This window comes from Coregonus lavaretus (assembly GCF_964263955.1).
Source record: "Coregonus lavaretus genome assembly, chromosome: 31".
Taxonomy (NCBI): domain Eukaryota; kingdom Metazoa; phylum Chordata; class Actinopteri; order Salmoniformes; family Salmonidae; genus Coregonus; species Coregonus lavaretus.
Window position 1 is genome coordinate 1637666 of NC_140018.1, and position 26950 is coordinate 1664615.

Sequence of the window (26950 nt, forward strand, 5' to 3'; positions counted from 1 at the left end):
TTCTACCATTCTACCTCCTAATATTCCAGTCAGGCTAATTGCATGATCAGTCCGTGTACTGAGAATATGATATATTCCCCGCTGTAGATAGAAGAACGGGGTTCCTGTGGGGTTTACTTGATAGTAGACATGCCCCCTATAGGTTCATACCGCTATGCAAAATTTCCAAGGGTCATGTGACTTCCAGTCTGGTGTCACTAACCCTGTTTTTCTTTTTTTTTTAACCAGAAACCACATCAGACGCTGGCTGCTAATTAGGCAGACATAATGTGTGTGTGTGTGTGTGTGGAGATAGGGGTGTGTGTGTGTGTGTGAGAGAGAAAGAGAGAGAGAGAGAGAGAGAGAGAGAGAGAGAGGGAGGGAGGGAGGGCAGGAGAGAGATAGGTATAGAGAGAGAGTGAGTGAATAGAGGAGTGAGAGAGAGAAAGAGAAAGAGGAGAGAACTAGTTCTTACTCATTAAGCGACCAACCAAGTTCAGCGTAGCACACTCTCTCTGCTGCACACACACACAGCGATACAGACACAAATAAAAAGCAGAAGTGGTGAGAGGAACAGGGTTTGGGGCAACGTGGTTGGCTATGGCTCACAGCTCTGACAGCAATGATTCCAGTTACACTAAATCCCCTTCGCCGGCGGGCAGCAGGAGGGTATGGACAACCTTTCACTATCTATTACCTTCTCTCTTTATAGCATTTATTCAGTTATGACGTGTTATCATTGGGATGTTTAGACATGGTAGATTTATTGCTTGGTACATCATTTCAATTTACAGACAGATGGGGCATTTACAGTCACGTGTTTTCAATAACATATTGTCGAGGAGTAATCATCACAATCATACTCTTATCATGTGCTCTGTATTGGGTTGACACTCATTTTTGTCTTTACTGTGGTCATTTTCAACTCTCTCTCGCTCTCTCTGTCTCTCTCTCTCTCTCTCATGCACACATTGGCTTGTTAAATGACATGTTTTGGCGGGTCTGGTTGGTTTTTACGATTGGGCATCTAGGACGTGTCTTCTTCCATAGTATTTTGCTTTAGATTGAAATGTAGTATCATGCAGAAATGTAGAATCATGTAAAAATTTTGAATCGTGCAGAAATGTAGAATCATGTAGTACAACAATGAGGAGTTTCCTTGACAACAGTTATTTGTAAATGTACAGTGGGGAAAAAAAGTATTTAGTCAGCCACCAATTGTGCAAGTTTTCCCACTTAAAAAGATGAGAGAGGCCTGTAATTTTCATCATAGGTACACGTCAACTATGACAGATAAATTGAGAAAAAAAAATCCAGAAAATCACATTGTAGGATTTTTAATGAATTTATTTGCAAATTATGGTGGAAAATAAGTATTTGGTCACCTACAAACAAGCAAGATTTCTGGCTCTCACAGACCTGTAACTTATTCTTTAAGAGGCTCCTCTGTCCTCCACTCGTTACCTGTATTAATGGCACCTGTTTGAACTTGTTATCAGTATAAAAGACACCTGTCCACAACCTCAAACAGTCACACTCCAAACTCCACTATGGCCAAGACCAAAGAGCTGTCAAAGGACTCCAGAAACAAAATTGTAGACCTGCACCAGGCTGGGAAGACTGAATCTGCAATAGGTAAGCAGCTTGGTTTGAAGAAATCAACTGTGGGAGCAATTATTAGGAAATGGAAGACATACAAGACCACTGATAATCTCCCTCGATCTGGGGCTCCACGCAAGATCTCACCCCGTGGGGTCAAAATGATCACAAGAACGGTGAGCAAAAATCCCAGAACCACACGGGGGGACCTAGTGAATGACCTGCAGAGAGCTGGGACCAAAGTAACAAAGCCTACCATCAGTAACACACTACGCCACCAGGGACTCAAATCCTGCAGACGTGTCCCCCTGCTTAAGCCAGTACATGTCCAGGCCCGTCTGAAGTCTGCTAGAGTGCATTTGGATGATCCAGAAGAGGATTGGGAGAATGTCATATGGTCAGATGAAACCAAAATATAACTTTTTGGTAAAAACTCAACTCGTCATGTTTGGAGGACAAAGAATGCTGAGTTGCATCCAAAGAACATCATACCTACTGTGAAGCATGGGGGTGGAAACATCATGCTTTGGGGCTGTTTTTCTGCAAAGGGACCAGGACGACTGATCCGTGTAAAGGAAAGAATGAATGGGGCCATGTATCGTGAGATTTTGAGTGAAAACCTCCTTCCATCAGCAAGGGCATTGAAGATGAAACGTGGCTGGGTCTTTCAGCATGACAATGATCCCAAACACACCGCCCGGGCAACGAAGGAGTGGCTTCGTAAGAAGCATTTCAAGGTCCTGGAGTGGCCTAGCCAGTCTCCAGATCTCAACCTCATAGAAAATCTTTGGAGGGAGTTGAAAGTCCGTGTTGCCCAGCGACAGCCCCAAAACATCACTGCTCTAGAGGAGATCTGCATGGAGGAATGGGCCAAAATACCAGCAACAGTGTGTGAAGACTTACAGAAAACGTTTGACCTGTGTCATTGCCAACAAAGGGTATATAACAAAGTATTGAGAAACTTTTGTTATTGACCAAATACTTATTTCCCACCATAATTTGCAAATAAATTCATTTAAAATCCTACAATGTGATTTTCTGGATTTTTTTTCCTCATTTTGTCTGTCATAGTTGACGTGTACCTATGATGAAAATTACAGGCCTCTCTCATCTTTTTAAGTGGGAGAACTTGCACAATTGGTGGCTGACTAAATACATTTTTTCCCCACTGTAGGTGTGGTCTGGGAATCAAGGCCGTTTGATGAAGGGATGAGCTGATAGACTTAACATTGCAATATTGCACCTGCAGGGAAGGGTTGGTTTGGGGTGGGTCTCAGATCACGCCTTGTTTCATGTCCTGAATACTTCAGTTCTCATGGTATCAGAATAACTCAGCTTTGTAGAAATGATGCGTCAGTCAAGCCATGCACCAGAGAGATGTCTCATCCTAGAACTGTCAATATTGTTATGCATGATTATACATTTTCAATCTATAATATCTACTGTATATTGGAATGAACCCTAATACTCCACCCGTTAGTGTAAGTTAGTTGGGGTGGGCAACAGTTACCGTCCTGTCAGGAAGATGACTCTTCCCCGTGTCTCTCCCCAGGGCTCCTCAGACAACATAAAGAAAGTGATGAGAAGGGAGAAGAACCGTATCGCTGCCCAGAAGAGCAGGATGAGACAGACCCAGAAGGCAGACAGTCTACACCTGGTGAGGAGGACTACCCACAATGCAACACACCGATGCATGTCTGGCTATGAGTTAGGAGGACTACCCACAATGCAACACACTGATGCATGTCTGGCTATGAGTTAGGAGGACTACCCACAATGCAACACACTGATGCGTGCGCCATGTCTGGCTATGAGTTAGGAGGACTACCCACAATGCAACACACCGATGCGTGCACCATGTCTGGCTATGAGTTAGGATGACTATCCACCAGGCCCTGTGTATGGCACCATATCCAAGTACGACTGGGCTTGGCATTGGCAATCTAGCAGTGAGTCAATTGTGGCCTGAATAAAATAAATACACAGTCTACCCATGCAGTGTTCCCAAAACCTGCATGGTGAAGTTGCAAACTTTGGCAGGTCACCCCAAAAGCCGATTTATAACCTCTAAAAGCCTGGTCCCAGATCTGTTGTCTCCTTCTATAGCCTGGTCCCAGATCTGTTTACATTTTACATTTTAGTCATTTAGCAGACGCTCTTATCCAGAGCGACTTACATGAGCAATTAGGGTTAAGTGCCTTGCTTAAGGGCACATCGACAGATTTTTCACCTAGTCGGCTCAGGGATTAGAACCAGCGACCTTTCGGTTACTGGCACAACGGTTACTGGCACAACGCTCTTACCCACTAAGCTACCTGCCGCCCGTTGTCTCCTTCTATAGCCTGGTCCCAGATCTGTTGTCTCCTTCTAAGCCTGGTCCAAGATCTGTTGTCTCCTTCTATAGCCTGGTCCCAGATCTGTTGTCTCCTTCTAAGCCTGGTCCCAGGTCTGTTATCTCCTTCTATAGCCTGGTCCCAGATCTGTTGTCTCCTTCTAAGCCTGGACCAAGATCTGTTGTCTCCTTCTATAGCCTGGTCCCAGATCTGTTGTCTCCTTCTAAGCCTGGTCCCAGGTCTGTTATCTCCTTCTATAGCCTGGTCCCAGATCTGTTGTCTCCTTCTAAGCCTGGTCCCAGGTCTGTTATCTCCTTCTATAGCCTGGTCCCAGATTTGTTGTCTCCTTCTATAGCCTGGTCCCAGATCTGTTGTCTCCTTCTATAGCCTGGTCCCAGATCTGTTGTCTCCTTCTATAGCCTGGTCCCAGATCTGTTGTCTTCTTCTATAGCCTGGTCCCAGATCTGTTGTCTCCTTCTATAGCCTGGTCCCAGATCTGTTTGTGCTCTTGCCAACTCCATTGCTCATTGTCAAGCCAAACAAGGAGTGGGCATGATAGCACAAACAGACTGGCACTCAGGCTACAACAAGTCAGTAACAGACTGGTTATGTAGTAATCAGACAGCCAGACGGATCAGACTGGTTATGTAGTAATCAGACAGCCAGACGGATCAGACTGGTTATGTAGTAATCAGACAGCCAGACGGATCAGACTGGTTATGTAGTAATCAGACAGCCAGACGGATCAGACTGGTTATGTAGTAATCAGACAGCCAGACGGATCAGACTGGTTATGTAGTAATCAGACAGCCAGACGGATCAGACTGGTTATGTAGTAATCAGACAGCCAGACGGATCAGACTGGTTATGTAGTAATCAGACAGCCAGACGGATCAGACTGGTTATGTAGTAATCAGACAGCCAGACGGATCAGACTGGTTATGTAGTAATCAGACAGCCAGACGGATCAGACTGGTTATGTAGTAATCAGACAGCCAGACGGATCAGACTGGTTATGTAGTAATCAGACAGCCAGACGGATCAGACTGGTTATGTAGTAATCAGACAGCCAGACGGATCAGACTGGTTATGTAGTAATCAGACAGCCAGACGGATCAGACTGGTTATGTAGTAATCAGACAGCCAGACGGATCAGACTGGTTATGTAGTAATCAGACAGCCAGACGGATCATTGATTATTGATTTACTGGGCCGGGGGAACACAGCGGAGCTTTATTTTCAAGTCCTTCAAATCGCAGGGACCATTTACCCAGTGAACCACTATGATAAGGTTATAAAGAAGAAACTGTGTTGTTGAAATCTGTGTTGGTCTGTGTTGATTGGTGTTGATCTGTGTTGATCTGTGTTGGTTGGTGTTGATCTGTGTTGGTTGGTGTTGATCTGTGTTGGTTGGTGTTGATCTGTGTTGATCTGTGTTAGTTGGTGTTGATCTGTGTTTTATCTGTGTTGGTCTGTGTTGATCTGTGTTTTATCTGTGTTGGTTGGTGTTGATCTGTGTTGATCTGTGTTAGTTGGTGTTGATCTGTGTTGATCTGTGTTAGTTGGTGTTGATCTGTGTTGGTCTGTGTTGGTCTGTGTTGGTCTGTGTTGGTCTGTGTTGATCTGTGTGGGTCTGTGTTGGTCTGTGTTGGTCTGTGTTGATCTGTGTTGGTCTGTGTTGGTCTGTATGAGATGATATTGACAAAGTGCTGATGGACCATGTGGTGATGTGTCATCGTGGCTTCTGTTGGGCTCAACACTTAGGGTTAATCCCAAATGGCACCATATTCCCTATATAGTGCACTACTTCTGATTCTGATACCTATGAGCCCTGGTCAAAATAAATGCACTAAATAGGGAATAGGTTGTATTTGGGACGCAACCGTGGCCAGATCTCTGCCTGTTTGCTGCGGTGCTGAGTATTCATTATCACATGTGGGGGCATCAGAATGATTACTAATAATTATTACACTGAATGTTAATATCAAAAAATTTGTTTTCCCAGTTTTTTTCCTATCTGCTGTGGTAGTTCTATGTAGCAGACTAGCAGAAGCAATACGACTCTACACCCGTTGTTCTCTGAAGCAGACTAGGTCTGCATCCCCAAATAGCACCCTATTCCCTATGTAGTGCACTACTTTTGACCAGGGCTCTGGACAAAAGTAGTGCACTTCATAGAGGAATAAGGGGGTTATTTGGGATGCACTTAGCAGCAGTAATACAGCAGGTCATACAAGCACGTGACTGGAGGTATTTCAGGTGTAGTCAAAGTGAAAAGAACACAATCACTTTCATTTCAACGTCTCTTTCTGTTCATTGACTGGCTGGGTTTTAGTCACTGACTTTCACTGCTGTCGCTCTGTAAAGTCTAGTAGAGAACACCTATTTCCGTTTGTAGAAGCTACAAATACATTTAGTCTTAGCGGTTAGTGTTGCTGAAGAGAGGTAGAGTTGATCAATGGGACACCATGCAGTTCTGAAGAGAGTATTGTTTATCAATGGGACACCATGCAGTTCTGAAGAGAGTAGTGTTTATCAATGGGACACCATGCAGTTCTGAAGAGAGTAGTGTTTATCAATGGGACACCATGCAGTTCTGAAGAGAGTAGTGTTTATCAATGGGACACCATGCAGTTCTGAAGAGAGTAGTGTTTATCAATGGGACACCATGCAGTTCTGAAGAGAGTAGTGTTTATCAATGGGACACCATGCAGTTCTGAAGAGAGTAGTGTTTATCAATGGGACACCATGCAGTTCTGAAGAGAGGTAGTGTTTATCAATGGGACACCATGCAGTTCTGAAGAGAGTAGTGTTTATCAATGGGACACCATGCAGTTCTGAAGAGAGTATTGTTTATCAATGGGACACCATGCAGTTCTGAAGAGAGTAGTGTTTATCAATGGGACACCATGCAGTTCTGAAGAGAGTAGTGTTTATCAATGGGACACCATGCAGTTCTGAAGAGAGTAGTGTTTATCAATGGGACACCATGCAGTTCTGAAGAGAGTAGTGTTTATCAATGGGACACCATGCAGTTCTGAAGAGAGTAGTGTTTATCAATGGGACACCATGCAGTTCTGAAGAGAGTAGTGTTTATCAATGGGACACCATGCAGTTCTGAAGAGAGTATTGTTTATCAATGGGACACCATGCAGTTCTGAAGAGAGTAGTGTTTATCAATGGGACACCATGCAGTTCTGAAGAGAGTAGTGTTTATCAATGGGACACCATGCAGTTCTGAAGAGAGTATTGTTTATCAATGGGACACCATGCAGTTCTGAAGAGAGTAGTGTTTATCAATGGGACACCATGCAGTTCAGCTGAGGACACTTTCTTCATAAGGTCTATGGTATCATGTCAAAATCAATGCATTTAGAGCTGCTAGAAGACATCTGTGCAACTCTTAACTCTTGAGGAAATATGTCTGTATTTAATAGAATGCTGGTCGAACATAGTTTTTTTTCAGTAGTTTAGAAAGACAATTTCGTTAAATCTACAACAATTTAACATTGTATTTTTCTTTGATGTCTTTTGCTCTGAGGTCCCCATGTACGTATATAAATGTTCCATTACAGTGTGGGCCTGCACATTATCAGGGCCAGATGTTCAGGGTTTAAGGTACGAGCTCTGCGTATCCGTGGGTGATCATGGCCTTTCACTCCCAGAGGTGTGGGGAACAAAACAGGTTAGATAGAATCGTTCCACTGTGTTCCTTTAAAGGTCGAGACAGGGCCAGGGTTAGAGGAGGCCTGGGTAAACCCCAGCGCTCACGTCACTTATCCTAACAACCCACTGACACGGATCCTTTACCAGAAATGACAGACGTTCTCTCCCCTCCTGCCCACGGCTACTACTAAACCTTATTTACACAGGAGAGAGAGAGAGAGACTACTACTCAGGAAACAGGAAACGTGTCACAGTGAGGGAAAATTCAACTTCCTGTTTATCAAGCGAGTTGAAGAAACCATAAAACCACAGAATATGCTTAGACTAACACGCCCTGTGATGAGGCCTGGGGTGAGCCAACATTGGTCCGTCCCCCCTTAACACGCTCTGTGAGGGAGGGCTGATGAATAAGCCGCCTCACAGAACTAGAGCAGATGGTTTACATAGAAGAATCACATAGACTGGATCTACCAACCACCACCACCCACGTACTGGGTTTCCACAAAGGTCATTGACTCTGAAATCTAACCAGATCTGATGGTGGAGTTCAGAAGAAAAACGCCTTGCTGCACGAAAAGATTAGAAGATTATTTGTTGACAAATGAATGACAGCAGCAGGGGGGATTTCTTTTGAATCATTTTTCCCATCAAAGCTGAAGTTACAGAAAGACTGATGATGCGTTGGTTGTTTAAACGATGACCTGAGATGTAATCCATGTAACCTAGGGTCGAACCATACAGGTCATTGGCATTCAGCATAGCAGTGCCACAAAATAGTTTAATTGTATTTTCACTGTACAGAGAAGAATTCATACTGAAATTTCAGTTGTGACCATTTGATAATTAGGTCATCAGCTTCATTCATTTATTTATTCAGTTTGACTGATTCCTATTAACTGTCTGCCAAATAAGAATGAGCCTCCCCTGAGTCTAGTTCCTCTGCAGGTTTCCTCCTTCTAGGGAGTTTCCTTGCTACTGTGCTGCAGCTTGCTCTTTGGGTTCTAGGCTGGGTTACTGTAAAGCAGGCTGGGTTACTGTAAAGCAGGCTGGGTTACTGTAAAGCAGGCTGGGTTACTGTAAAGCAGGCTGGGTTACTGTAAAGCAGGCTGGGTTACCGTAAAGCATGCTGGGTTACTGTAAAGCAGGCTGGGTTACTGTAAAGCAGGCTGGGTTGCTGTAAAGCAGGCTGGGTTACTGTAAAGCAGGCTGGGTTACTGTAAAGCAGGCTGGGTTACTGTAAAGCAGGCTGGGTTACTGTAAAGCTGGGTGGGTTACTGTAAAGCAGGCTGGGTTACCGTAAAGCAGGCTGGGTTACTGTAAAGCAGGCTGGGTTACCGTAAAGCAGGCTGGGTTACTGTAAAGCAGGCTGGGTTACTGTAAAACAGGCTGGGTTACTGTAAAGCACTTTGTAATACCCAGTGATGTAAAAGGGCCTTTATACATACATTTCATTGATTGATTGGTTCCTATTGTTTCAGGAGAGTGAGAACCTGGAGAAGGAGAACACAGCTCTGAGGAAGGAGGTGAAGAGACTAACAGAAGAGGCCAAGTATCTCTCCTCCGTCCTGACTACCCATGAGCCTCTCTGCACCGGCCTGCCCCCCCAGATGACCCCTGACCTCCTCTACTCCCCTCATCATCACTCCGTCTCCCCCCACCACCACGGGAGCAGTGTTTTCCACCACCAGCACAGCATCGCTGTGTCGCACTACCAGCACTGATCACCACCGACCACCAGGGGGTGCTAAAGAGAAGCTGGAGAGGTTTACTGACCTTGGTAAAGTGGGTGAAGAGAGCCACTTGAACTAGCCTCGTTAAACCAGGTCAGTCTGGTTTCAAGAGGCTACACTTGAACAGGATGAAGTTAAAGACTGGTGTTTTAGGCAGAATTAATGGTATCTTTGTTTCAATGGAACAGGCAGCTCTCATTAATGGTATCTTTGTTTCAATGGAACAGGCAGCACTCATTAATGGTATCTTTGTTTCAATGGAACAGGCAGCACTCATGAATGGTGTCTTTGTTTCAATGGAACAGGCAGCACTCGTGAATGGTGTCTTTGTTTCAGTGGATCAGGCAGCACTCGTGAATGGTGTCTTTGTTTCAGTGGAACAGGCAGCACTCGTGAATGGTATCTTTGTATCAGATCAACTATTTTATGATTTTAAAAGATGAAAAATGCTGCTTTTACACAGGCAGCCAAATTCTGATATTTTGCCCAATTATTGGCAAAAGATCTGATCTGATTGGTCAAAAGACGAATTAGTGGCAAAAGATCAGAATTGGGCTGCATGTGTAAACACAGCCAAAGGCACATAGATGTGAAATTACCATCTATGACTCGACCATAGAACCAATGGCTTGACTATGCAAATAGTCCATATCTACAGGACAGAAAACCAGCATGATTAAATATTACCCAGAACAAAGTTCTGTGGACATTTTTTATTGTACCATTGCTATTTATACAACAATGAAATTATTCCGTTTTACATTTCAAGTCATTTATATAGGCCTATTACAACGTGTTGCCGCAAGGACTGGGACGATACTGGTATCGCGATACTTGTTAGTATCGTGGCAAGGAAACAAAACACAAAGCAGATTTAACTTCTTTAGGAAATCAGCCCTAATGTTGGAAACAAACATCATGTTGTCGTCCAGAGTCACATTTATTTATTTTCCAAGCTATAGCACACAATATTTTACAAACAGAAGGTTTTTGATCGACCAAAGAATTTGATTTGCTTCCTGTTTCCATTTTTTGCCATGGAAAGAATATTGCGATACTCGTATCATCCCGGCCCTAGTTTTGTGTGCATTTCTCATTCTCAGGACTACCACTATTGCATATGACTGATTGGAGCATTGAAAAATAGCTTGAATCACTCAATGATGTGTAAAAAAAAAAAAAAAAAATCATTCACAAAACAGTGCTGCTTTTCTAGTTTGATATGAATACATGTATATTCTGCCTAAGTGATACGTACAGTTTGATAATAACTTTGCTAATTTAAGGATCTACGTTCGAATCCTCTTGAAATTGTGTTTCGATTTTTTAACGGTCACAAGGTGGCGCTGTGTATCTATAAGTAATGAAGGGTAAGCCTTGGTAAGGTACGGCATTGTATGCTCCGATATAAATGATTATCTTATGGACTGGCACTGAGACAGGACTTACAGGGTCTAGTTTACCATCAGTAGTATTGTGCTTGTACTTTTTTAAAGACTTTTTTTTTAATGTTGTATTGAAAATGATTTTTTTAAAATGTTGTCTTACTGTACATTTAAAAATAAAAGATAGAAAGTTTGAAATTGTTTTAAAATGCAAATAGTGAATTTAGGGTTGGAAGCAAATGTTTTCGGCAATGAGCAAATTTCAGGTCTGCTGAGGGAAAACTTGAACGTTGTGAAAATTCTGTGCAACTTCCAGCGCGTGTTTACTGTGAACACTGAGGCTGTACCCGCTTTAAGTTACAGTTTTAACAGTGGCCCAGTAGGCTACTGTGGCTATTTGATCGTAATGTAGGCATATCAGTGGCCTACCATCAAAAACAATGGAGAAAATGCATCCCATAACATTTTAACATGGAAATAGCTGTTCTATCATTCAGCCTACAGTAGCAGCCAATGTGTGGTGTTCAATGTAGGCCTACATTCCATGAGACTTTTGAAAAAAACATGCATGGCTTGACATTAACCTGTTAATCCACTTGTCCTTCAGACAAGGAGGTGACTGAAAATGTTGTTGTGTGTTGTTTGATGCAAGAAACCGCATTATTATTCCCATACCATTATTACAGAGAATCAGACAAATTATGCTGCCCTCTGCCTATTGGCTACTTAGTTTATTCAAGCCTGTCTCAAAATACAACGCTGCCCCTTTAAGACCAAAAAAGGCTATTTACCTGACTTGCTTTTCAAAGATGTCTAGAAATGCACACATTTTGTGCTCTTGTAGGAAGTAATCACTCCCCTATTGCTGACTACAAATGATCTATAACTGGGCTAATAACTCACTAACTAGCAAAAGATATGAACAAAACATGGCTACTTGCAACTCTTGCTTTGATCTCAAAACAAGCATATCTACTCGTGACCACAGCTGTAAACACAATCCAGTTCAAAGTAAACGGCACAGATCCATTTATGACAATAGTCTATTTGCATATAGGCCTACTGCAGCTCTGATTGGCTATGCCGCACCAGTCTAGAGGATGCACTGAGTCGTGCACAATATAATCCTACTCCTATGCATTCTGCCTCCTAGTTTTCGTTTTGTTTCGGGATGTTGCATTGAAAGTGGCTAATATTGCGTTGATTCGATCACAATTGCCACAGTAAAGGGAAACAATGATAGTGTTAACTAGCAGGGGAAAACTCTAGAAAGTTGAGTGAAGTTCTATCTCCCGCTTCTCCCTGTGGGCAGACATTTCTTCTGCTCTCTGATTGGCAGTCCCGTGGGAGCTGCGCTTACACGCGCGCTTTAGAGGGGATGTTGGGTGGAAAGCCTCATGTTTTCAGACCAATGGTTGCTTACATTTTCTCAACATGTAACATAACATTATCTATTTTATTCTAATTACAGCGCCATATTCTATTCGATTATAAACTACTGTATTGTGTTGCGTGGTATTTTATCTCGGGTCAGTGGATGGTGTTTTGTGGAACTGTGTTGTGTGGCCTATACCACCAACAACAAAAATATACATTTGGCATAGATAAGTGAATGATTTTAGTCGGCAGACCAGAGTCGGATGTTCGGGTTGCAAAATGTAGCCCCTCCCCCTATCTTGCCCAGTGCCACATTTCAACACAGATGGCGGAGAGGGTTCAATGGGCAGGGGGTTGGTTGGCCCTGCGTGGTGACGTAAAACTGGCGTTTACATTAGACGTGTTCGTTTTGCATGGCCCGGTGCCCCGGTCAGCGGATTTTAAACGTTTTAGACCACAGGTGTCAAACTCATTCCACGGAGGGCCGAGTGTCTGCGGGGTTTCGCTCTTCCCTTGTACTTGAGCAATGCATTAAGGTCACTAATTAGTAAGGAACTCCCCACCCCTGGTGGGTTTGGGCTTAATTGAAAGGCCATCCATGGAATGAGATTGTCACCCCTGTTTTAGACAATTCCGCTATTGGTCCTTAAGGGAAATCTCCACTCACCCGAGGCAGCTGGCCATGCAAAACGAATGGCGCCCATTGATTCTTCGCTCGACGCTGACCTGAGTGACATCTCCAATCATTCTTTTAAAACAAATGTAGGGCTACATATGTTGAGTTTGAACTGCTTGTGAAAGTAGGCTACTGTTTTGTCAACAACAGCACAACAGGAACAGGAAAAAGTTCGCCTATTCAGGCTAGCTAGGCTACTTGTATTTTAGCCTATGAGTGATTTATCTAGTCTACCCTTTGCACTTCGAATTATTTCTTGGTTGTTTAGCTAATATTAACTTCACATATTCATCTCAGGGAATGTCTTTGCTTTAAACTGCTTTATTTGCTAACGTGGCATCAAATAGAAAGTGGTGTCTGTTGTAGTTTCTGATGGGTGAACTTCGAGAGGTGGTGTATCTGGTTTGGCTTGTGTCCCAAAACTAGAGTACTGTCAAAAGATCTGGGAGCTGTCGCATAGTCAGGCTACTCTGAACTCTCACTAAAATGTAAGAGAGAGGCATACGCGTCTGTATTGATATTCACCAGCACGTCTTAATTAATCAACTTCAACATGAGCGGCGAACAAGAAAAACCTTCCTTGGTTTATGGCGAAATCAACGACAATCAAAATGTGTCAGATCTGGGAAACATGACAATTATGAAGTCTGCCGGTGACAGCGAGGTCGTGCGCATGGAGCACAAGATACAACTCAACCGGAACGGCGACGATACAACCCAAACCATCAAACTATACAAGCGACGATGGTTCATCGTGTTGCTATTCAGCTCGTACTCTCTCTGCAACTCGTTCCAATGGATCCAGTACGGAATTATCAACAACATTTTCATGAAGTTCTACGGGGTAGAGTCTTTCACCATAGACTGGATGTCAATGATATACATGCTGACTTACATCCCCTTCATATTCCCAGTCACCTGGCTACTGGATAAGAAGGGTCTCCGTGTTATTGCGCTGGTGGCTACAGCCATGAATTGCGCGGGGACTTGGATCAAAGTGACCAGCGTGAGACCCGACCTGTTCGCGGTCACCATGCTCGGACAGTTCTGCTGTTCCCTTGCGCAGGTGTTTATCCTCGGGATGCCGTCGAAGATCGCCTCGGTGTGGTTCGGATCGGAGGAGGTGTCCACCGCTTGCTCCATCGGGGTCTTTGGAAACCAGGTATGTTATGTAGTATAAGGTCCAATAAGTTAAAAAGTAATTGCAGATGTAGCTATTTGATTATGTATTCAGTCATTTTGAACTATCTTAATGATTAGTCACTTATCGGAATGTTCCAGATTACTCCACCAATGTGTCCATTTGACGCAGTTGGGCATTGCGCAGTTACGCAAGAATCAAGCCACCGCCGGCCTATATTGGCCAGTTGGTCATCTCTCATCCTTCGCCCTCAAAGGTGAAAGGTCAATGTCATCACCTATTAATTTGTCACACTGACGAGACTGGGAGAACAGTGTACAGAGTCATCTAGCCACACGTTCAAGCCACCATGAAAAATCTCTTATTTTTCGGGCCTGAAAGGTGAACGTCACAGTTACAGATTCATCTGACCAACTGACCTGGCTTGAGAGATCAATGTATAGGGTCACCTGACCATAGCGTAATCACAGGACATAAAGCCCTCAAGGCACCATAACCATCTCCATGGAAAACGGTCAAACTTTCCATTTACTCCCTCGAGACCCATGACCATTTGCCAAGTAAGGTTCCCATGTTGTTGAGGTTTTAAGTTTGGATGTCATGCTTCCTTCGTCATTCTGTGCTGCGTTTGAGATCCGTAGGTGCTGACTAGGGGGTTTCTCATAGCTCTTTATAAATAATAATAATAATATGCCATTTAGCAGACGCTTTTATCCAAAGCGACTTACAGTCGTGCGTGCATACATTTTTGTGTATGGGTGGTCCCGGGGATCGAACCCACTACCTTGGCGTTACAAGCGCCGTGCTCTACCAGCTGAGCTACAGAGGACCACACCGTTTATAACTCACGTGCGGGTACACTCACAGTGGCACTGGAGTGAGAATCACCAGCTGTGTGAGGAAGATAATACGTTTCTCAGAGGACCTGTCAAAAACAAACAAACATAGGCCTTAGAGACAATGCATAGGCCTAACCTCTGACGTTCTTGTGACAGGGAAGTTGACATTTCAGCGTAACACTTTCAAAGGATATGCATATGATGAATCTACAGTAGGCCTATTTACATGTTTAATAAAAAAACGTATAACCTGACATTATTGCAATGTTACATGGTCGGGAAGTTGATGTTTCATATTTCAGCCTATATATAGGCCCCATATACAATCTATAGGCTAATTGACATCATTTGAGTCAATTGAATGTGTACCTGTGGATGTATTTCAAGGCCTACCTTCAAACTCAGTGGCTCTTTGCTTGACATCATTGGAAAATCAAAAGAAATCAGCCAACACCTCAGAATTTTTTTTTTAGACCTCCACAAGTGTGGTTCTGCCTTGGGAGCAATTCCCAAACGCCTGAAGGTACCACGATCATCTGTACAAACAATAGTACTCAAGTATAAACACCATGGGACCACGCAGCCGTCATACCGCTCAGGAAGGAGACTCGTTCTGTCTCCTAGAGATGAACATACTTTGTTACGAAAAGTGCAAATCAATCCCAGAACAACAGCAAATGACCTTGTGATGATGCTGGAGGAAACAGGTACAAAAGTATCTATATCCACAGTAAAACAAGTCCTATATCGACATAACCTGAAAGGCCGCTCAGCAAGGAAGAAGCCACTGCTCCAAAACCCGCCATAAAAAAGCCAGACTACGGTTTACACCTGCACATGGGGACAAAGATCGTACTTTTTGGAGAAATGTGCTCTGGTCTGATGAAACAAAAATAGAACTGTTTGGCCATAATGACCATCGTTATGTTTGGAGGAAAAAGGGGGCTGCTTGCAAGCCGAAGAACACCATCCCAACCGTGATGCACGGGGTGGCAGCATCATGCTGTGGGGGTGATTTGCTGCAGGAGGGACTGGTGCACTTCACAAAATAGATGGCATCATGAGGAAGGAAAATTATGTGGATATATTAAAGCAACATATCAAGACATCAGTCAGGAAGTTCATGAGGTAGTCACCTGGAATGCATTTCAATTAACAGGTGTGCCTTGTTAAGAGTTAATTTGTGGAATTTCTTTCCTGAGCCAATCAGTTGTGTTGTGACAAGGTAGACTGAAGATAGCCCTATTTAGTAAAAGACCAAGTCCATATTATGGCAAGAACAGCTAAAATAAGCAAAGAGAAACGACAGTCCATCATTACTTTAAGACGTGAAGTTCAGTCAATACGGAACATTTCAAGAACTTTGAACGTTTCTTCAAGTGCAGTCGCAAAAACCATCAAGCGCTATGATGAAACTGGCTCTCATGAGGACCGCCACAGGAAAGGAAGACCCAGAGTTACCTCTGCTGCAGAGGATAAATTCATTAGAGTTAACGGCACCTCAGATTGCAGCCCAAATAAATGTTCAAGTAACAGACACATCTCAACATCAACTGTTCAGAGGAGACTGTGTGAATCAGTCCTTCACGGTCAAATTGCTGCAAACCACAATTTCTACAATGTAGAAAATTAGTAAAAAATAAAGTAAAAACCTGGAATGAGTAGGTGTGTCAACTTTTGACTGGTACTGTGTGTATATATATATATATATATATATATATATATATATATATATATATATATATATATATATATATGCTACACAATCTGAGTAACCCAGATTAGTCTACAGTACCTATTCACAGTCGTGTCTCTCGTCTAAGGAAGTGTTCAAATCGATGAAGGCTAAGTTATTCAGCTAATATGGAATTATGTTAGGCAAATGGGGTGAATCACTGGACAAGGACATCGGCTATGTCTAACTGAGTTGTTGCACATTAACAGAGTTGTCTTTAATTCATCACATGCTGATTTTGAAACAGACTCATTGAGATGGAGTTATTTCACCTTTTGACCTCTAGCTGGGTTTCATGGACTCTTTGCACCTTCCCATCAGATGTTATCTTCACAAATATTGTATTGTTTTTCTGTCTTTGTTATTCCTACTTAGGCGAACTCTTTCAGTTTCAGGCCCGCAAATGAACTTTGACCCTGGTAATTAAAGAATGAGCCGACACAGGTCTCTCTTTTTTTCTTTCAAGTTATCTCATTGTTACCGTGCACCTGCAACAGGTAACCTCAGATGTGCAAGTTCTTTCCCTATTTTTAAAATAAAGAAGTTTACACATCTATGAAGGCTAAGTTATTCAGCCGATATGGAAATGTGTTAGCCAAATGGGATGAATCACTGAGGCCTAACTGAGTAGTTTCATATTAACAGAGTTGTCTTAATTTACCCTAGGAGACTTTAATGGGTGACTAACTAGCAAAAAAACCTAAAAGGAGCACTCTGTTTCTGCATAGATCTGATAGGGGAGACCGGGGTTGGTTGTCACACGTTTAACTAATTAGTGTATTTCTCAGCACCAGTATGTCTTACAATACTATTTTCAACGTCAGGAGAAAGACCCAGGTCTTGGGTTGAAATGGGGACACTTTTATCCTCATATCTCGTTCCAACGTGGAGTTATAAGCCATCAAACACACTCTGTCCACTTGAGACAACCAGCTCCAACCCAGGGTTGGTTGTCACATAGTATGGAGTTGGTTGTCTGTGTTTGCCATTTTGTTTTTCAGCAACAATTGAACCAATTTAAAAAGCTGCAGAAAAAGTAAAGCTTTTATTTATTGAACAGTATTTCTATCTAACATAATAAAAACACAGTTGAATATTTGCTTTGATATTGTAGTTCTCACTCAAATGTGTCATATCAATGCTTAATAAAACAAACAGTAACCATCTGATATATATGGATGAAAATTAAACATTTTGATAAAGAGAAAGTATAGCTGTAAACAATTTTGGTTAACTAACGTTTTTGTTGTTGAATACATTGATTGCTTTTTCAAACGTGTGTGTGTGTGTGTGTGTGTGAGAGAATGTTGCTTACTCAGTCGTTGTCACATGACCCAGTTTTGGCCAGCAAGTCCGGACTGAACCAATCGTAGAGGTTTCACAAGTTTGGACCACACAGTGGAGTACAGGAATGTAGAGTGGATTCAGTAAAGAAAAGTACAGTATAATGTATTGGATCCTACTGTACTCCACTGAATGCAACTGTACTGTATTCTACTTTGCTCTACTGTACTCTGCTGAATTAAACTAATGTACTCTACTTTGCTCTACTGTACTCTGCTGAATTAAACTGTACTGTACTCTGCTGTATTAAAATGTACTGGACTGTGCTGTATTAAACTGTACTGGACCGTGCTGTATTAAACTGTACTGGACCGAACTGTATTAAACTGTACTGGACTGTGCTGTCCAAAAAAGTATTCTAGGCATCTTTTCAACTTACTTTAGCTTACTGGGTACATTGTTACAATGGGGATGATTGTCAGATTGTGACAACCATCCCCAACCACCCCCTCCAATGCTAATGCTAGTTAGCATTAGTTGGTAATATGCTAGTTACCACATGGCTTAACCTACAGTGCCCTCTACTAATATTGGCACCCTTGGTAAAGATGAGAAAAACGTCTTTATTGTTCATCCTCTTGGTCTTTCATTCAAAATATTCACCAAAATATAACCATTATTATTAAAGTAAAATAATTGAAAGAAAAATAAATTCTTATCATAAAACATTATTTTTTTCTTCTCAAATATACAGTAGGTGTGCCAGAATTATTGGCACTCCTTCATTCAATACTTTGTGCAACCTCCCTTTGCCAAGATAACAGCTCTGAGTCTTCTCCTATAATGCATAATGAGGTTGGAGAACACATGGCAAGGGATCTGAGACCATTCCTCCGTACAGAATCTCTCCAGATCCTTCAGATTCCGAGGTCCACGCTTGTGGACTCTCCTCTTCAGCTCATCCCACAGGTTTTTTTTATGGGGTTTAGGTCAGGGGACTGGGATTGCCATGGCAAAACCTTGATTCTCTGGTCAGTGAACCATTTATGTGTTGATTTTGAGGTGTGCTTTGGATCATTGTCCTGCTGGAAGATCCAACCACGGCCCAGTTTAAGCTTCCTAGCAGAGGCAGTCAGGTTTCGATCTAATATCTGCTGGTACTTGATGGAGTCCATGATACCATGTATCCTAACGAGTTGTCCAGGGCCTTTGGAAGAAAAACAGCCCCACAACATCAAAGATCCACCACCGTACTTCACAGTGGGGATGAGGTACTTTTCAGCATGTCTGTCTTTCTGTCTACGTCAAACCCACCTCTGGTGTTTGTTTCCAAAAAGCTATATTTTGGTCTCATCTGACCATAGAACCCGGTCCCATTGAAAGTTCCAATAACGTTTGGCAAACTGTAGGCGCTTGAGTTTGTTGTTTGATGACAGCAAAGGCTTTTTTTATGGCAACCCTCCCAAACAACTTGTGGTTTTATAAGTGGCGTCTGATCGTAGTTTTGGAAACTTTCTGACCCCAAGCCCCAACTAACGTCTGCAATTCTCCAGATGTGATCCTTGGAGATTTTTTGGCCACTCGAACCATCCTCCTCACGGGGTCAATATAGACACACGTCCTCTTCCAGGCCGATTGTTAACATCTCCAGTTGCTTTAAACTTCTTCATTATTGCCCTGATAGTGGAAATGGGCATTTTCAACCATTGAGCTATTTTCTTATAGCCATTTCCTGATTTGTGTGTAGCTCAACAACCTTTTGTCGCACATCATTACTGTGTTCTCGGATCTTTCCCATAGCGATGGATGACTATGGGAACTTGGCCTGTGTGTCACCTCATATTTATACCCCAGTGAAACACGAAGTCATGGCTTACCACTTAAGTGTTACTAATCACTCAGGTGACCTTAAAAACGTAAAATATGAATGGGAATATACTTCAGTTAGATTTTACTCCATAAGAATTTCTAGGGGTGCCAATAATTGTGGTACATGTTTTGGAGAAAAATGTTATTTAATTTTTTTCACATTAACTTTTTTCAATCATTTTACTTCAATTAAAGGTTAGATTTTTGTGAATATTTTGAATGAAAGACCAAGAGGAGAAAACAATAAAGACGTATTTTTCACAGCCCATTTTTCTCATATTGACCAAGGGTGCCAATATTAGTGGAGGGCACTGTAGAAACTCAAATAGGCTTGAAATTAAGCTCTCCCTTTCCTCTTTTCAATAAAAGTAATTGTTTATGGATACTCCCATCACACATCTACTTATTAAATAAATAGAAAGCATATGAATATTTACTTTTACCCATGAGAAATTCAAATATTCCTCTCACCTCAATGTTTTGTGATCCTGGCCTGAATTGACCACATTGATGACCTCCTTTACAGGACACACTTTTTTTTTTGTATATTATAATTTTTTATCTTGATATTGTCATCATTTTTCATTGGTAGCACTGGTGCTCCCAACTTTAAAAAGTTAGGAGCGCCACATGAAGTTCAGGAGCACCAGAAAATAAGATTTGTTTTATTGATGGAGATAGTCTAAATTAATTCTAGCTACTTTTGAAGCACGTTGTGCCCTAAAAATCTAATATGTAATGCTGTAAATATGTTGACCAAAAATATGAACGCAACAATTTCGAAGATTTTACTGAGTTACAGTTCATGAAAGGAAATCAGTCAATTTAAATAAATAAATTAGGCCCTAATCTATGGATTTCACATGACTGGGCAGGGGTGCAGCCATGGGTGGGCCTGGGAGGGCATAGGCCCACCTACTTCCAGGCCCACCTACTGGGGAGTCAGGCCCAGCCAATCAGAATTAGTTTTTCAGACTGAAATACTCCTCAGTTTCATCAGCTGTCCGGGTGGCTGGTCTCAGTCGATCCCGCAGGTGAAGAAGCCGGATGTGGAGGTCCTGGGCTGGCGTGGTTACATGTGGTCTGCGGTTGTGAGGCCGGTTTGAGGTACTGCCAAATTCTCTGAAACGACATTGGAGGCAGCTTATGGTAGAGAAGTGAACAATAAATTATCTGGCAACCGCTCTGGTGGACATTCCTGCAGTCAGCATGCCAATTGCACACTCCCTCAACTTGAGACATCTGTGGCAGTGTGTTGTGTGACAAAACTGCACATTTTAGAGTGGCCTTTTTATTGTCAGCTAAAATCAATTCAAATCGCATGCTTGGTAAACAACAGGTGTAGACTAACAGTGAGATGCTTCCTTACGGCCATTTCCCAACAACGCAGAAAGAAAGAACATGGAGAAGTAATAGATAAATAACACACAATAAAAGTAATAACTGGGTTCCAAATCAAAGTATGCGAAACGGAGCACGGAGGGCACTTCTCGAATACGTACTCCGTTTGTACATATTTTGAAGCATGCATCGATGAAAGCTTCAAAGAAATATAATGCAACCACGTAAAAAAGTACGCAGCATTTCTTGAAATCAATGGCGTCCATTATTTGAGCTGAAGCGAGAGAAAATACACTCCGACTTCGGAATGACATGTTGCCTGTTCACATCTCATATGTTGCCCTGACTACAATATTTCATCTTGATACGTTAATAAATACACGATGTGTTAATTTTGGCATGTTTACCTGCCTACGTACTGTAGATCACAAGCCCATAGTAAGTCAATAGGGCTAACTGGCTAGCTGCTAGTACTGTTAGCTAGCCAGATAGCAACAAAGAATAGTTAGCTAGCTACCCATTGACATCTATCTTGCATAATATTAGTTTTAGGTCATTTTTGCCTGTTAAACTATCCGGTTAGCTACATTATTACGATTCACATATAGCTAGCTGATAGTTATGAAGTAAAACGGTTGCTTTGTGTATATCTTGTTTCATATCTATTGCCATTGTTGTCCGGGCTGGAAGACGGTTCAGTGAGTGGGTAAGTCACTAGGGCTAACTAGCTAGCAGCTAGCTAGCCACAAAGAATTGGTAGATGGCCACAATTTATTTTACATCTACCTTGCATAATATTAGTTTTAGGTCATTTTTGCCTGTTTTAACTAGCTGGCTAGCTAGATTATTACGATTCACATCTAGCTGATAGTTGTGAAGTAAAACATTTTGCTTTGTGTATATCTAGTTTCGTCTGTTGTTGTCCTGGCTGGAAGAAGGTTCAGTGAATGGGGAGGTGAAGCCTGACGTAATACAGTAAGGGGGAGTGCGAGTGCTTCTCAAATGTATTGTTTTATGCGTTCTCCACACTCTCGTCCTCACAAGAACGTATTCAAGAGAACGTGGTCGGAGGATGCTCTCGGAGCATGAGAGGGTGGAGCACAGTAGTATGCATATTGAGAAACACCCAATGAGTAACGATAACTTGGCTATATACACGAGGTACCAGTACTGAGTCGATGTGCAGGGGTACGAGGTAATTGAGGTAGATACAGTATGTACATATACACTACCAGTCAAAGGTTTGGACACACCTACTCATTCCAGGGTTTTTCTTTATTTTTACTATTTTTTACATTGTAGAATAATAGTGAAGACGTCAAAACTATGAAAAAACACATATGGAATCATGTAGTAACCAAAAAAGTGTTAAACAAATCAAAATATATTTTGTATTTGAGATTCTTCAAATAGCCTCCCTTTGCCTTGATGACAGCTTTGCACACTCTTGGCATTCTCTCAACCAGCTTCATGAGGTAGTCACCTGGAATGCGTTTCAATTAACAGGTGTGCCTTCTTAAAAGTTAATTTGTGGAATTTAATTCCGTCTTAATGCGTTTGAGCCAATCAGTTGTGTTGTGACAAGGTAGGGGTGGTATACAGAAGATAGCCCTATTTGGTAAAAGACCATATTATGTCAAGAACAGCTCAAATAAGCAAAGAGAAACGACAGTCCATCATTACTTTAAGACATGAAGGTCAGTCAATAGTTTATTCAAGTGCAGTCGCAAAAACCATCAAGCGCTATGATGAAACTGGCTCTCATGAGGACTGCCACAAGAATGGAAGACCCAGAGTTACCTCTGCTGCAGAGGATAAGTTCATTAGAGTTACCAGCCTCAGAAATTGCAGCCCAAAAAAATGCTTCACGGAGTTCAAGTAACAGACACATCTCAACATCAACTGTTCAGAGGGGAATGTGTGAATCAGGCCTTCATGGTCGAATTGCTGCAAGGAAACCACTACTGAAGGACACCAATAATAAGAAGAGACTTGCTTGGGCCAAGAAACACAAGCAATGGACATTAGACCGGTGGAAATGTGTCCTTTGTTCTGGGGGGGGAACCAACTCCATATTAATCCCCATGATTTTGGAATGAGATGTTCGACGAGCAGGTATCCACATACTTTTGGTCACGTAGAGTATCTATGGTTACATCACTTTGTGGTTTTCAAAAACAAGACGTCACTTCTGGACCTTTTTGAAGGGATGGACCAACATGCACTATCACGTTGGAGCCAGGTTCAGGTTATAACTAGTGTAGTGCTACTGTAACTACAGTGAATGAAAGCCCTCTGTCTGCAACAGCCACCCCGTCCCTATTGGCTGTCTCCAACATGCATCTCCATTATACAGAAGGGTGGTCGTTGTGTCTTTGTGTGTGTGTGTGTGTGTGTGTGTGTGTGTGTGTGTGTGTGTGTGTTTTCAAGTGTTATATTCAGCTGTTTTTAAAGCTGTACTGTCTTGTGTTCTCTTCCAGCTGGGTATAGCCATCGGGTTCCTGGTACCTCCCATCCTGGTGCCTAACGTTGAGGACATGGATCTGCTGGCCTATAACATCAGTACAATGTTCTACATCACAGCAGGAGTTGCTACACTGCTCTTCATACTGGTCGTCATAGGTAACTATTATATACTACATAAAACACTATTTATCCTCTAGCTTATATACAGTGATAGACATGGATCTGCTGCATGGATCTAGTTTATATACAGTGATAGACATGGATCTAGTTTATATATACAGTGATAGACATGGATCTGCTGCATGCATCTAGTTTATATACAGTGATAGAAATGGATCTGCTGCATGGATCTAGTTTATATACAGTGATATACATGGATCTGCTGCATGGATCTAGTTTATATACAGTGCTAGACATGGATATGCTGCATGGATCTACACTCAGTTCCTGTTGGCCCTATTCCAATGATGCACTGTAGATTATCAACAGACCTCTCCCTGAATTAAGGGCAAGATCAGGAACTTTAATCGAACATGGAGACACTGATCTGGTTCTGGAGATGATGAATATGAAAAGTGACTTGTGTTCCCAGGCCAGCTACTTGAACTAACAGAGACCTGGTAACCTGGTGCAGCACAGTGATACTACTTAACCACTGTAACTAGGCCTGGGAATTGCCAGGGACCTCGCAAATACGATATTATTGCGACTCTCACGATTCTATATGTGTTGAGATTCGCTACTGCTATTTTATTGCGATTTTGATGTTCCAAACATACTGCTCACTACATGTCTGCTGCAGGGACGAGAGAGCGTGAGAAAATGAGTTTTGATCAGTAATTGAAGTAAGTGCTGAAAACGTGTCTCATTATTTAAAAAAGATACCAGGAGTTTTGGCGCAGGTACAGCCGACTAGCGCTAGCTAACGCTACCTAGCAAAACATTTAATAAATCAAAATATATTTTTTACTAATCGATACTTGGTGTCAAAGTATCTATATAATATTGCGAAATGTACAGTGCCTTGGGAAAGTATTCAGAAGTCTTGACTTTTTCCTCATTTTGTTAGGTTACAGCCTTATTCTAAAATTGATTAAATCGTTTTTTCCCCCCTCAATCTACACACAATACTCCATAATGACAAAGCAAAAACGGTTTTTTAGAAAATTTTGCTAATTTATTAAAAATAAAAAACTTAAATATTTCATTTACATAAGTATTCAGACCCTTTACTCAGTACTTTGTTGAAGCACCTTTTGGCAGCGATTACAGCCTTGGGTCTTCTTGGGTATGACACTACAAGCGTGGCACACCTGTATTTGGGGAGTTTCTCCCATTCTTCTCTGCAGATCCTCTCAAGCTCTGTCAGGTTGGATGGGGAGCGTTGCTGCACAGCTATTTTCAGGTCTCTGCAGAGCTGTTTGATCGGGTTCAATTTCGGGCTCTGGCTGGGCCACTCAAGGACATTCAGAGACTTCTCCTGAAGCTACTCCTGCGTTGTCTTGGCTGTGTGCTTAGGGTCGTTGTCCTGTTGGAAGGTGAATCTTTGCCCCAGTCTGAGGTCCTAACCTGCTCCAGAGCGCTTTTCACCAAGGATCTCGCTGCACTTTGCTCCGTTCATCTTTGCCTCGATCCTGACTAGTCTCCCAGTCCCTGGCGCTGAAAAACATCCCCACAGTATGATGCTGCCACCACCATGCTTCACCGTAGGGATGGTGCCAGGTTTCCTCCAGACGTGATGCTTGGCATTCAGGCCAAAGAGTTCAATCTTGGTTTCATCAGACCAGAGAATCTTGTTTCTCATGGTCTTTAGGTGCCCTTTGGCAAACTCCAAGCGGGCTGTCATGTGCTTTTACTGAGGAGTGGCTTCCATCTGGCCACTCTACCATAAAGGCCTGATTGGGGGAGTGCTGCAGAGATGGTTGTCTTTCTGGAAAGTTCTCCCATCTCCACAGAGGAACTCTAGGGCTCTGTCAGAAGGACCATCGGGTCCTTGGTCACCTCCCTGACCGTGGCCTTTCTCGCCCTGATTGCTCAGTTCTGGCCGGGCGGCCAGCTATAGGAAGAGTCTTGGTGGTTCCAAACTTCTTCCATTTAAGAATGATGGAGGCCACTGTGTTCTTGGGGACCTTCAATGCTGCAGACATTTTTTGGTACCCTTCCCCAGATCTGTGCCTCGACACAATCCTGTCTCGGAGCTCTACGGACAATTCCTTCAACCTCATGGCTTGGTTTTTGCTCTGACATGCACTGTCAACTGTGGGACCTTATATAGACAGGTGTGTGCCTTTCCAAATCATGTCCAATCACTTGAATTTACCACAGGTGGACTCCAATCAAGTTGTAGAAACATCTCAAGGATGATCAATGGAAACAGGATGCACCTGAGCTCAAGTTCGAGTCTCATAGCAAAGGGTCTGAATACTTATGTAAATAAGGTATTTATTTATTTATTTTATTTTTATCAAATTTGCAAAACTTTCAAAAAACCTGTTTATGCTTTGTTATTATGGGGTATTATGTGTAGATTGCTGAGGATTTTTATTTATTTAATCCATTTTAGAATAAGGCTGTGATGTAACAAAATGTGGAAAAGTCAAGGGGTCTGAATACTTTCCGAATGCACTTTAACTGTCATTGAAAAACATTTATTTTGGTTTTTTTCCCCATCCCTAACAATAACCACTCTAACCTACATACAGGTTGCACTATGAGCTATTCAGCCTACTCATTCTAATGTTTATTTTCAGATGACCTGATTTCACTCAATAGCTGGTACTGTCTTTGTCCCAAATTACACCTCCTATAGAGTGCACTAAGTGCCTGTGGGCCCTGGTCAAAAGTAGTGCACTATATAAAGGATAGGGGTGCCGATTGGGATGCAGAAACTGTCTTGCTGGTGAGGTGCTACATAAAGGAACTGGAAAGATGATAAAGGAGGATGTAGCCTACAGGTAGGCTTAGCGGAGATGCTGTATTGGGCTAAAAGGCAGAGGGTTAATGCAGTCTGAGTAAGGCTCTTGTCTTCTTTTGCTCCATCTAGTGAATTCATATTAACTGGTCACTCGAGTCTCTCTGTTTGGTCACTAGAGGCCATGTTTGTCTGGGCCATCTGGGGGGGGCCTGAGTCATGCCCCGCAAAACAAAGTGTGTGTGCCAGGTGGAGAATGTTGTGCAACAGCGGAGACGGTTGTCTAGATGGGAATGTTGCCGGAATGTTGTGCAACAGCGGAGACGGTTGTCTAGATGGGAATGTTGCCGGAATGTTGTGCAACAGCGGAGACGGTTGTCTAGATCGGAATGTTGTGCAACAGCGGAGAGAGTTGTCTAGATGGGAATGTTGCCAGAATGTTGTGCAACAGCGGAGACGGTTGTCTAGATGGGAATGTTGTGCAACAGCGGAGACGGTTGTCTAGATGGGAATGTTGTGCAACAGCAGAGACGGTTGTCTAGATGGGAATGTTGCCAGAATGTTGTGCAACAGCGGAGACGGTTGTCTAGATGGGAATGTTGTGCAACAGCGGAAACCG

General features: G+C 42.5%; 2 protein-coding genes across 2 annotated transcripts in view; both read left to right on the forward strand.

Moving 5' to 3' along the window:
• The first annotated feature begins 578 nt into the window (after positions 1-578).
• LOC311106371 (basic leucine zipper transcriptional factor ATF-like) lies at positions 579-9570 on the forward strand. The gene is made up of 3 exons (XM_084148704.1): positions 579-648; positions 3131-3235; positions 9056-9570. Exons 1-3 carry the CDS (start codon positions 580-582, stop codon positions 9296-9298), a joined length of 417 nt encoding a protein of 138 aa, XP_084004830.1. The 5' UTR covers position 579; the 3' UTR covers positions 9299-9570.
• A 2562-nt stretch (positions 9571-12132) lies between these two features.
• LOC311106848 (choline/ethanolamine transporter flvcr2b-like) overlaps positions 12133-26950 on the forward strand; it is a gene marked incomplete at its 3' end in the record, with an annotated part of 48360 nt that continues 33542 nt past the window's right edge. The window contains exons 1-2 of the mRNA XM_084149219.1: positions 12133-13907; positions 23435-23576. Coding sequence (XP_084005345.1) covers positions 13299-13907; positions 23435-23576 — 751 coding nt within the window. The 5' untranslated portion in view covers positions 12133-13298. The remainder of the gene's footprint in view (positions 13908-23434; positions 23577-26950) is intronic.